At 36.4% G+C, this 12,916-nt stretch overlaps 1 protein-coding gene across 1 annotated transcript in view; it reads right to left on the bottom strand.

Moving 5' to 3' along the window:
• Positions 1–12,916, bottom strand: part of LOC127429793 (tyrosine-protein kinase receptor UFO-like) — a 76,320-nt gene that overhangs the window by 19,760 nt on the left and 43,644 nt on the right. Inside the window, exons 9-11 of the mRNA XM_051679004.1 lie at positions 1,606–1,745; positions 566–710; positions 280–300 (exon numbers count right to left, since the gene is read on the bottom strand). Of these exons, the coding sequence (XP_051534964.1) occupies positions 280–300; positions 566–710; positions 1,606–1,745 (306 nt within the window). The remainder of the gene's footprint in view (positions 1–279; positions 301–565; positions 711–1,605; positions 1,746–12,916) is intronic.

The following is a 12,916-nucleotide window of genomic DNA, read 5'->3' as shown; positions in this document are numbered from 1 at the left end:
CTCTTCAAACCATAAGGACGGGACATACGTGGTTTTGATGGACACTTCTCAAGGCCAATGGATATACTTGTAAAACAGATAGCCTGATTTCACATCTTTTCATTGGTCATTTCGATGCACAATTCAAACAGTAGGAAGAGGTCATTTGGCACATTCTGTCCTATGGTAAAAAGTCAAAACTGCCAAAAGTGAAGATACATGTTTTTCATTGGACAACGACGAAATGTAAAATGTTTCTTTGTGTGTATGTGTATGTGTGTGTGTGTGTGTGTGTCTCACCTCTAGAATGAAGCAGCATTTCTGCAAAATATTAAGAGAAAAGACCATTCAGAGTAATTGTTTACAGTAATCTGGAAGTATTTTAGATGTGTTTGGGTAGTTGACATATGTAAATATTTTATAATTATAGTATAATGCATGCATAAATGGTGAAACTTAAAATAAATTTAAAAACAGGACCAAAGATATACACTTATGCATTCAAATACATTTTAGCCTAAATCTTTAACGTCCACAGACACATTATTCATCAACTATGCTTTTTATAGTCTGCCTGCTGTCTCACCTGAAGGGATAAGTGTGATGGTTTGGAGGGGTGTCCAGGGCCCCTGTCCCGCACCAGTGTACGCACACACTCTGAAGGACACATTGGATAGGGGGGCAGACAGATTGACAAACAGTTCTGTGTCCGAACCCATGACCACCATTACCTACAGAAACAGAGGAAAGTGGACTGGTCAGCAATCAACAACAAAATGTAATGATGTAATTTATATAAAGTAAACATGAAATGGCATTTGAAAACCATTTTACTTCCGTAAGGGGACATCATTCCGAGAAGGATATTCAAAGAGTGGTCCCTATATGACAGGTGGTTGCGAAGTTAATGAAACATTAGAAAAGTTTCTTTGGAATAACATGCACAGACGAATCATTTAAAATAAGACCAGGACCGACTTGATTGCATCATGGGAGTTGGTTGTCACTGCAGAGCTCTTTTGGTGTGCTTTGTTGGCTGCGATTCTCTGATTGGTAGATCTTTCTCTTCAGGATTATGGGTAGTGCAGTTCTTCACAGGAATTCTGCTATTAAACACGATTTTTAAAAACTAAAAGATGAAGCAACAACTGGTGGCTTCAACAGAAGCATTTACCATCGATTAACAACCTCGGAACTCAGAATGACTCTGTGATGAGGAGGAGGGCGTGGCCGGGCCGTGATGGAGCATGGCCAGTGCTGAATCAGCTGATCAGAGGGAGAGCGAGATAAAGGGTAGCCGGAGATGGCGGTTCAGGAGAGAGAGAGACACACGTGGCCGCGTTGCATATGTGTCTGTGTTTGTTTACATTTGTTTTAAGTTGAGTTTCTCATTAAAACTTTTTTTTACTGTTCAGCTGGTTCCCACCCACTCCTTGCCTGTCCTTTATCTGTTACAGACTCTTACACTGCAACCATGACAAACCCTGTTAAGGAGCACAGCAGTCACAGCTCGACTGCATCATCCACTCAAAGTTCCACAAACAACATGCTGACTCTACCAAACTAGACTATGGTCAGGAACTCAAATCTGACTGGGGTCAGTATGAGTGTGTGTTTTATGTTAACCTGTTCCATATGAGGTGTACTGTACTCCATCATGTATCCCTGTAGCTGGCCGTTTATCTTTCCAGAAGGTTCTGACCATCTCAGCAGAACTTCTGTCCCGTTCACCACAGCAGTGACATTCTCTGGTGCTGAATCCGGAACTGAAATACAAATAAACAACACAAATTGACATTCAAACTGTGTGTAACAAGCGGAAAACGAATCCTTCACCAAACAACATCCACACTCGCATCGTAGAACGTCAATAAAAAGCTTCATTCTTAAAGGAATGTTCCAGGTTCAATACACGTTAAGCTCAATTGGCAGCATTTGGAATAATGTTGAAAAAATATTTTAATGCGTCCCTCGTCTATTAAAAAAAAAAAAAAAATGGCAAAAATTGTGGTTATAGTAAGACTCTTACAATGGAAGTGAATGGGGCCAGTTCATAAACATTTAAATACTCAGTATTTCAAACGTATAGCCACAAGACATAACCATCATATATACTAACATGATTTTAGTGTGCTGGTGATTTACCAGCGTTATGGCAGTTACCAGGAATCAGTGTTTACAAGCGTTATGCCGTCATTACAACAAAGTTGTATTATTAGATATAACTTTACACAGATAAGGTTCTTAAGTGATTTTATCACACTAAAATGTGTGAACACATGTAAAGTTTGCGTTTTGTGGTAATACTTTGAAACAGTGAGTATTTTATTGTTTATGGACTGGCCCCATTCACTACCATTGTAAATGCTGTACATTTATTTAAATAAATGCAGGATGAGAGAACATAATTTTTTGTGGTACAAATGCTGTCATTTGAGCTTAATTTGCACTAAACCACAAACATTTTTAGAATTTACACTATAATACATTTAATTCGTAATTTAATGACAATATGATTCTCACTGACTTAATTACTCACTGATAATAAGGAGATATTAAGGATATAAAGATATACAACAGATACAAACTTAAACAAGCTCAGTTACTGTTAATAACTTTAATCTCAGTGGAATAATTATCATCAGAAGTTTATCTAGTAAGCCAAAGGTTTATTCTTTACATTTTTGTGGCATAAATGATTTTAAGTTTAATCATGAAACTCTACATGGTGCAACAAGCTTTCATGTAATCTGTTAGCCAATCAACTTGCTTACTCTCTCTTTGTCTAATATTTAAATAGCTCAGTCGGTTGCAGGTAAGCCTGGTTTCACTGCAGCGTACTACGAGAATTTTTCTCTGAAACCCTCCTCCTCCCCAGAACCAGATGTCTTGATTTGTTTCAAAGGGATTGTATGTCTTTGTGCTTTTTCGTACTTTATATTCAGAAAAAAAAAAAAATGTTCTACAAAAACTTCTGTACAAGATTAAATAACAACAAGCCACCTATTTTATCAAAATAATGCAAAAAATAAATTTGCATGGCCATATTGCAGTTTTTTGACAGCAGTGTAGAATACTGAGTAATAGAAAAGGCAGGTTTGGGAACGACTGTTTCTCAAAGGACACGCAGAGCTGTTCTGACTGTATTCATGTACTGTGAGTGTTCATGTGTTCCAGCTGTGAGAATGAAGTGTCAAAGAATGAGAGGAATGTGTCTTTACTGAAGAGAGACAGAGACAAAACAGATACAGAGAGAGAGGCCAGAGAAGGGTCAGAGTTATGGAGGTACACAATGGACAAAATGAAATACCTGTAAATACATAAAATTTGGGCATTATTTATGTAAAATGCAAACTGACATGAATTATGCTTTGTAAAATAGCCGAAAAAATTACGTAAATATATGGTGAAATATTTAAATAAAAAATCATATGTTGCCATCAATAAATACAATGAATGGCAAGCATCAATAACTTAATAGAGTGAATTATAATTACTTATTTAAAATGAAATGCAACGTGAAACGCGACTCTCTTCCTATGGTTCCAATTACTGTATATTGTTTACTCTTTGTCAAAAATAGCATGTGAAAAATTATTATATGCTAAACATTTTAAACAATGGCATGCTACATAATTAGTCACATGACCTCATAGTCATGTTACCTATTCAAAACTGTAGCTTTTTAAGCTACAAGCTTCTCATAACCTGAAGTAGTTAAACTACAGTAAAGCTACTCTTTTAAAAAAAAGTAGTTAGTTACATTTACATCTACATTAAAGCTATTTAGTAGAAGAACTAATTCCAAAATGTAATATCACCTGACATTTTTAATTAGGGTGATGTTAAATTGAACATCAACTTACACTGAAAAGAAACTAATAAAACTATAAAACACCCTATTTTCTTTAGTGATAAACAACACTATATTTAAGGCTGCACAAGTTAAGTAGAAAGTTAGTCGCTATGCTACTTTTTTTTTTTTTTATCCCCTTTTCTCCTAATTTGGAATGCCCAATTCCCACTACTTAATAGGTCCTCGTGGTGGTGCGGTCCCAGTTGCCTCCGCTTCTGAGACCGTCAAGCCACGCATCTTATCACGTAGCTCGTTGTGCATGACACCGCGGAGACTCACAGCATGTGAAGGCTCATGCTACTCTCCGCGATCCACGCACAATTTACCACGCGCCCCATTGAGAGCGAGAACCACTAATAGTGACCATGAGGAGGTTACCCCATGTGACTCTACCCTCCTTAGCAACCGGGCCAATTTGGTTGCTTAGGAAACATAGCTGGAGTCACTCAGCACACCCTGGATTTGAACTGGCGACTCCAGGGGTAGTAGTCAGCGTCAATACTCGCTGAGCTACCCAGGCCCCAGTCGCTATGCTACCTTTAGTTAATTACTCCACAACACTTCATGTCATATCCATTTTTGTGTAAAAATGTCATATCATTTTACAGTCCCATCAAATAATGAGTCATGAAAAAGCAGTTACAATTTGTAGTTAATATTACTTGGTCACACTAGTTGAACACATTTCATTGTTGTGGAATACAGAAACAAGTGCAGTGTGCCCTTATGGATGTACAAATGGGCAAATGTAGTCTGGGTATTCCATGCATGCAGAAAATGTGCATACTATACACAATACACATAATACAGAAACATAAAGTGTATGGTAGTATGCTATTCTGAACTTTTACCCTATGTCAGATATGCTGCACAGTGCCTCTACCTCTTTTTCTTTTTTTAGTTTCTTTCTTTCATTGTCTTAAACTCGTTTCTCTCCTGCTGTCTCTGTTTCCAGTTCAGAGCAGCAGAAATAACAACACACACTGGCAACTGCTGGAGTAACGGTCTGGAAATAGCTGCATAATGGGTGTGAGTGTTTGCCAACATCCCAGAAAAGAATTTTCTTCAATTTCCCATCGCAAATGTGATTATTAAGTCTTATTGTGTCTTATTTCATCATGAAAATACACACATCTCCTCGTCCTTGTGTTTGAGACACTAAGGAACATGGCACAGTGGATGATCTTATCAGGAGGTGTTTCATGTCTGATTGTTTCCACATGTGGCTCTAGCTCATGGCTGTGAATATACAGTTTCGCCAAAAACTTCCAGCCTTCCTCTGCCACCTCACTTTGTTTCTTAGTACTCTTTCCCTTGCTCAGTAATGTTCCAACAAGAGATCAGAACAACAAGAAGACACAGAACAGCACCTCACATGAGCAGAAAATAAGAAAACCAGAAAAAAAAAACGGGAGAACAATGCCACAAAAGAAAGCAAAGCCTGTTTGCATTTTACATTTGGATGTTCGTGTAAAAATCCTAATGAAATGTGTACGAGATTCCTATTGGAATTTATAACATTATTTGGAACTAATCCAAGAAGATCCTAATGGGATCAAATAAGAGTCACTTAGAGTCAAATACTATCCTACTACATTAACTGAAATTGCCTTAAAAATAAAATAAAAAAAGTGAATGAACTACTCACCGCATAAAGCATTACAACTTAAAGGGATAGTTCACTCAAAAATGAAAATTTTCTCATCATTTACTCACTCTCATTCCATCCCAGATGTGTATAACTTTCTTTCTTCAGCAACACAAATTAAGATTTTTAGAAGAATATTTCAGCTCTGTAGGTCCATACAATGCAAGTGAATGGGTCCCAAATTTTTGCAGCTCCAAAATCCACATAAAGGGTGCATAAAAGTAATCCATAAGACTCCAGTGGTTAAATCCATGTGTTCAGACACGATATGATAGGTGTGGGTGAGAATCAGATCAAAATCATTTTTTTTTTTTTTTTGTCATAAATTCTCCTCCCTGCCCAGTAGGGGGTGATATGCATGAAGAATGTGAATCACCAAAAACAGAAGAAGGAGAAAGTGAAAGTTAAAGTGGAAATTGACTGAGCAGGGAGGGTCATTTATAGTAAAAAATGTCTTAAATATTGATCTGTTTCTCACCCACACCTATAGTATCATATCTCTTCTGGAGACATTGATTTTACCACTGGAGTCTAATGGATTACTTTTATTTTGCCCTTATGTGGATTTTGGAGCTTAAAAATGTTGGCACCCATTCACTTGCATTGTATGGACCTACAGAGCTGAAATATTCTTCTAAAAATCTTCATTTGTGTTCTGCTGAAGAAAGAAAGTCATACACATCTGGGATGGCATGAGAGTGAGTAAATGATGAAAGAATTTTCATTGTTGGGTGAGTTTTTCCTTTAAAGCAAATTGAATAACAATATAATATAAAACTACTGAGTCATTATTTTAAGCACAAAATCAATATGTTTAAAGTTACTTTAAAATATTCAGATTTATACAAATATCTAAGTAATTTGAGAGTTTGAGGAGAATTTGATTTGGCCATTTGAAATGCTTTCTGTTTCATGGTAGTAGTGACTTCCCAGATTGGTGGATCTCACTTCAGGATTATGGGTAGTGTAGTTCTTCAGCTGGAATTTGGCTAAAAAACACCATTTTTTTTTAAATGAAGTTCAAATTACACCAAACTGTGGTTTCTGCAGAAGCATATATCAATGCTTTACAACCCCAGACCATTCGCTAGGTCTGTTTTGAAAGTTTTATATGTTAAAAAAATTTGCTAATCAATTTCTCTATGAAGAAAACTAAAGGGATATGTACTTCCAGAACCCTGCTGTTGAACTCTTTAGGATATTGTGTAATCTTTATCAGAATTATACTTGTATTGCATTGGCATTATGCTTTGCCATACTAGACAGTGAAAGGAACACACATGGGTATTAAAATACTGAAAGATTTTCTTTAAATTTCTTTTGATGGAATTTATCCCACTGAGAATCATAAAAGTCCTATTGGGAACTACGTGTTCTAAAAGATTTTTAGTTCTGTTTTTTTATTTTGCAATTTTGTAAAAATAATTCCCAATACAATCCTTTTACAATTGGTTTCACATTATAATACAAATTCCACTAGCATTGATTTCGACTAGAGATGTGTGTGAGAAAATATTCAGAACTCCATAATATCCATGTGTGTGTTTATTGTGTTTGTCTGAAATGTAGACAGCACGGAAATGCATGAGACATTACGGAAAAACAGCCTCAGAGTTCCTTCAAAGTCCTACACACATGTACAGCTGGCACATATTAGTCAAAAACACACAGTGGAGGGTTTTCGTAACGCTCTATAAACTACCGTTCTGTTGCATGTTGACCCGGCAAGGAGGAGTCATGCTTCTCGACTGTAAAACAACTATAAACCTCAGTCAGCATTTCTAACTGTTTAACTGTAAAATGAATCGAGCAGTTCTTTAAACACGTGCTGCTTTACAAGACCTGAACCTCAGTGTTAAAGCAATTAGTCACTAATTGTGCTGTTTGCTGTTTGCGGTCGCAAGAAAGTGTAAACTGCACTGTTACAAAGGTTTGCTTTGACTCTACGCTGATGTGTCATACAAACAATCCTATTCTTAATACTTATCTTTGTCTTGTTTTTCAGTAAAAATATATAAACATCATTAATACCCTTGAGATAAATCTACTTGAGAAGCACAATTTTCATATATTATTATGGTACACTTCACAGTTTCTCTTTGTTAAGGGTTTATAAAGGGGTTCATTAGTGACTAATAAGTCATTTACAAAAGCATTATTAATCATTTATATGCAGTTATAGCAACATGCATAAAAAGGGCAACTTTCATCCAATACTTGCCAAACAGCGAGCATCTTAACTTACATGTTATAATTGCAACTATCAACTTCATAAAATGTTTTAATAATTTATGTCACAATGCAGCAAAAATAGACTATTAGAGTGAGATTCAGGGAGGCATTATGTCATTTCGCTAATGTATTAATAACTGTAATGTCTGGACTTGCTTGTGTTGTCATTTTCTCTCGTCACGTTGATGTCAAAAGAATGGTTTTGTCTAGTCCTAGTTACCTAAAGTCCTCTGCAAAAACTCTTTCTAGCTCTTCTTGCTCATTCACAGCATATATCATATAATAAAGCAAAATGACCATTAAACCATACTGAACTTTATGTATACCGGTTTCTAATGTTGGTAACTCCTTAATAAATGCTTTACATTTGTCTACTTTACATTAAGGTACATTTTCATAGTGTTACTAAGCATTTATAACATGTGAGGTAAAATGGCTCAATATTTGGCAGGTATTGCATGAAAATCGCCCCTTTTTTGCATGTTATAACTGCATATTAATTCTTTATAATGTATTTGTAAATTACTTATTAGTCATTAATAAGCCCCTTTATGAACTCTTAACAAAGGGAACATTAATGTAAAGTGTTACCACTACTGTATATAATCCATGTATTAAGACTTGCTTTCTGAGAATGTATTTTGAATATCTTCTTAGATATATCAAAAAAATATGAAGTTTATTACATGGCTCTCTGGAATACTCGATTCTGATTGGCCAATGGCGCCATCCAGTGGTCTGATATTGCTCTGTAACAACCGCACATCTGGACAAAGTCAACACCAACAGAACTCCAACACAAACCGGAGGTTGATTTCAGCTGTTCAGCCATTTCTTTCTTCTCAAATTACATAATTTCAACATAAATCAGTATTTAATGTCCATGTATTTATTTATTTGGTTAGTAGCTGTGAAATAAGTGGGATAATGTATAGTCAGCCAGTTGTTTTGCAAAATAAACCCCTTCAGGGTGATATAAGAGTCCTCCGCTTCACGTCGGTGTCCTGATCACCCTGTCAGGGTTTATTGTGCGATAACAACTGGCTGACTGAACTTTATCCCTTACTTCATTTTCCGTGCTTCTAAAAAGTTAAACTTGTCAAGCGTTAAGCATTTCTGTCTAGTCTGAAGATCCATTAATAGTTTAGTGACTACATATTTTGCTAGTTCAAAGAATTCTGGAGTCACTTTCACCTATTCCACTGGAAGATTTGGATTTTTTTTAGGCTATGTTTGCTATGTTAAAGTAAGTTTTGCTTGTTTTTGTCACTGCACTGAAAAAAAAATCTAGATATTTTGTTTTAATCATTTAAATAACCTTGTTTTTTTAGAGAGATCGAACTAAATTTAGCAACGTATTTTCTTATAATAATAATAATAATAATAATAATAATAATAATAATAATAATAATAATAAACTAACTGCTAAGGGGTGAGAAAAATAAACTTGGTTCAAAGGTAAAACAAGTAATTTTTTCTTACCCCACTGGCAAATAATTTTAAGCATAAACCCCAGATGTTTTCCTCAAAAATTATTTTTTGCCATGTGTACTGCTGGACATGGGCTGTACAGGATAGTGGTGTTCTAAACAGTCTGTTGGAATATGCGGAGAGTCAAAGTATAAGTGTGATTATGATTATGTAAGTTGTTCAAACAGGTTTGAGTTAATCCATTCAAAGAGAAAGTGCCAAACCAATTTCATTGGGATACCAGCAGCAGCTTTGGTATTTTCTCTCATCCCTTGGGCAATGTGGGACTCTGGGAAACTAGCAAAAAGCATGTTTTTTTGTTCTGTTTTCACAACCCCCCTTCTCTCTTTTTTTCCTGTTCTATCCATCACACATCTTTGTCATTCTCTGCCTCATTCACTTTTCCCACAGTGTGAGCATGTCTGTATTTCATCCTTTCTTTTTTTTTTTTTTTTGGCATGGACAAATCAAAGGTCATGTGGGTTGGGGCAGAGGAGACGGGGGCGCTGCATGAAAGGGGGCAGGGAGAGAAAGAACGAGTGTAACATGTTTGGGAATGCAGGAAATGCATTCTTGAACAGAATTTGTAGGATTAGTTCATGGAGAGAGAGACCCTGAGAAAATGTATTGCTCTGTCATAACTCAGGAGACGTACATGACAGAAAAATAATGTATTATTATTAATATTATGCATGGTTCAAGCCAAGCCAATGATACAATTAATTCCTATCATTTATGTTATTAAAAGTGTTACATTTATACAAGTTTATGGAATTAAAATTGTTCATATTAAAATTGTTCATATTAATTCCAAACCATTATTATTAATCATAATTATAATAATAATTACTCAAAGTAATTATACAAGACAAATATGTGTTACGTTTTTTATCCTGGTTTAAAATAAACTATTTTTGTTAGGGCTGGGTATTGATACAGATTTCCAGAATCGATTTGATTCCATTTGCACCAGCTCACTAATAACTCTACACATTGGTGTGTTCATGTTGGCTGATTAGGGTTACGGTATTACACCTACTGATGGCGTGGACTAGTGGCAGTAAGGTGTTTAGCAGCCGGTAAGAAGTTTTTGTCACAAGTTGTGGTAGTGAAGATCTATTTGCAGGCTTTAATTAAGATGATGAAGGAGATATAGAACAACGTGGAGTGCCATAAACTAAATAAACAAACTATTACAAGTCTTACATGGACGAGAACTGACATACAATGAACAAAACTGGAAGGTATTTATACACAAAGGGACTAAATGAGGGAATGGAAGACAGGTGAGGATAATCAGGAACAGATGGAAGTGATGAGGGTAGTGCACTATGGGAAATGGTGTCCAGGGGGAAACTTCAAAATAAGAGTCCATGGAAACAGGAGGGAGACATAACGTGACAGTTTTCCTGACAGTTCGCCTTGGTGATCTGTTATGAACCACTGAAACAAAATTCAAAAACACCTTCTTTTTGGCCAGATTTTGTTTAAAATGATGATATACCCAATCGCTCTTCAATTTCGTATAAAGTCTCAACACTCAGTAAAAGGATCTCAGTGCTGAACTTCTTCCACACTATACTACATAATCACTGGTGAGTGAAATCTGAACATTTACCAGCCAGTGGCGAATCACAGATATTGTTTTAGTTGCATAGCATAAAATTTGGTTGCAAATGCAAGTTATTTCCTCTCATTGTAGTATAGAGGGTTACGCATAGAGTAAAAGATCGATCTTGGGATATAAGAATTGATATCAAGATTGTTCAATGCATTAGAAAATCGATATTTTGACCCAGTCCAAATGTATGTTTTTTCTGATCATTGCTTCTCTTGAAACTATGGTGTTTTAAGACTGTGCCAACCTATCCCACAACCTTTGCCAACCAATGCTGATATGGGGCTGGTTGGCACAAATGCACAAAGTAACTTTAATTATTAATAACAAAAGTAAATAAATATTTGGTGAAATTGAATATGTTTGTTTTTTTTACCTAAGAATTTAAACTTTCATTGGCTCCAAGTTAGAGAATCTTAACGTTTGTTCCAGCAGAGACATTCAACAAACAATGAAAAGTGTCCCAATCAATTCATTCCATTGTTTTCTTTGTTGATTTGAAAGTTTATGGATGCAAACCATGAGATTATTCACCACACATTTCAAGTCTGGAATCAGTGTGAAAACAGCATTACAAGTTCTAATTCTTCTTTTTTTTATCCCCCTTTCTCCTCAATTTGGAATGGCCAGTTCCCAGGTCCTCGTGGTGGCGCGGTTACTCACCTCAATCCGGGTGGCAGAGGACAAGTCTCAGTTGCCTCCACTTCTGAGACCATCAATCCGCGCATCTCATCATGTAGCTCATTGTGCATGACACTGCAGTGACTCACAGCATGTGAAGGCTCATGCTACTCTCCGCGATCCACGCACAACTTACCACGCGCCCCATTGAGAGCGAGAACCACTAATCGCGACCACGAGGAGGTTACCCTATGTGACTCTACCCTTCCTAGCAACTGGGCCAATTTGGTTGCTTAGGAGACCTGGCTGGAGTTACTCAGCACACCCTGGATTTGAACTCGTGACTCCAGGGGTGGAAGTCAGCGTCAATACTCGCTGAGCTACCCAGGCCCCCCAAGTTCTGATTCTTAATTCTGATTGGATTGAAGTAGTCGATTCACATGCCTAACAACGCCCCTTAATAATTCTTCCTTGACTTTTGAGACATGTCCCACTCCACCCCAATAAGAGCCGTGCAAATATATCAACTGCTGTATAAACAGAAGTGCAGTTGACACATCTTTACCAGTTGACATATATCTATACTGCTCCAGATGTAAGAAAGGCAGAATAGAGTGAGGGACTGCAGAATGAAAATGTATTGAAGAGTGAAGGAGTGTTAGAAAAATTTAGAGGCAGGCAGGCAACACATAATAAATACACTTAATACACACTAGTGACACACCAACCAAACACACCACACCCACACACCTACACACACACACACAAATAAGGCCAAAACACACTCCTGGAAAATATGACACCATGTCTTTCTCTCTAGTTCTCTTGTTTTCTATTTTTGCTGTCTTTCACTTCTCATCTCTCTCTCTCTCTCCTCACAATCTGTCCTTCCCACACAATGACACAGCTGAGAGGGAAAATATTATTATTTGCTATTCATTTTAGGCTGAAAAGGGAGATTTGGATTTTGAGAGGAAAGATAAATACAGCCAGTTAGGCAGAACCTATCGGAAAGAGAAATTCCAAATGAGATGTCTTTAATATCTTAATTGTTTCTCCAAGACAGCAATGACATAAAATGGAGACGTCAGCTTCTCAGATACTTCTCCTGAAAAAAAAAACACCTAGGGCTGCACGATATGGAGGAACCATGCGATATGTGATGCAATAAACCTAATATAAATGTGTCAAAATTAAATGAAAAATATTTTCAAGTACATTAAAAGCCAGAAAACAATGATATATAAAATCTATTATCCAGCGTTAATGGCCATTGAATGGAAATTAACAATTTACATGTAAAAAAAAATAAATACAAAAATTCTTAAGGGATACTGCAACCCTGACGAAATACTTATCCTGATAAATTCATTTGTGATGTAACTCGAAATTCGTTATATGGTATTAATTGACCTGATAATATTGTAAATTCATGCAGCCCTGGACCAGTAGATCTCACGTGTCTCCTCTAGATTTTCAAAAATGATCTCTA

The sequence above is a fragment of the Myxocyprinus asiaticus genome, chromosome 39 (assembly GCF_019703515.2).
Source record: "Myxocyprinus asiaticus isolate MX2 ecotype Aquarium Trade chromosome 39, UBuf_Myxa_2, whole genome shotgun sequence".
NCBI lineage: Eukaryota > Metazoa > Chordata > Actinopteri > Cypriniformes > Catostomidae > Myxocyprinus > Myxocyprinus asiaticus.
This window is presented reverse-complemented; position numbering and strand designations above follow the sequence as displayed.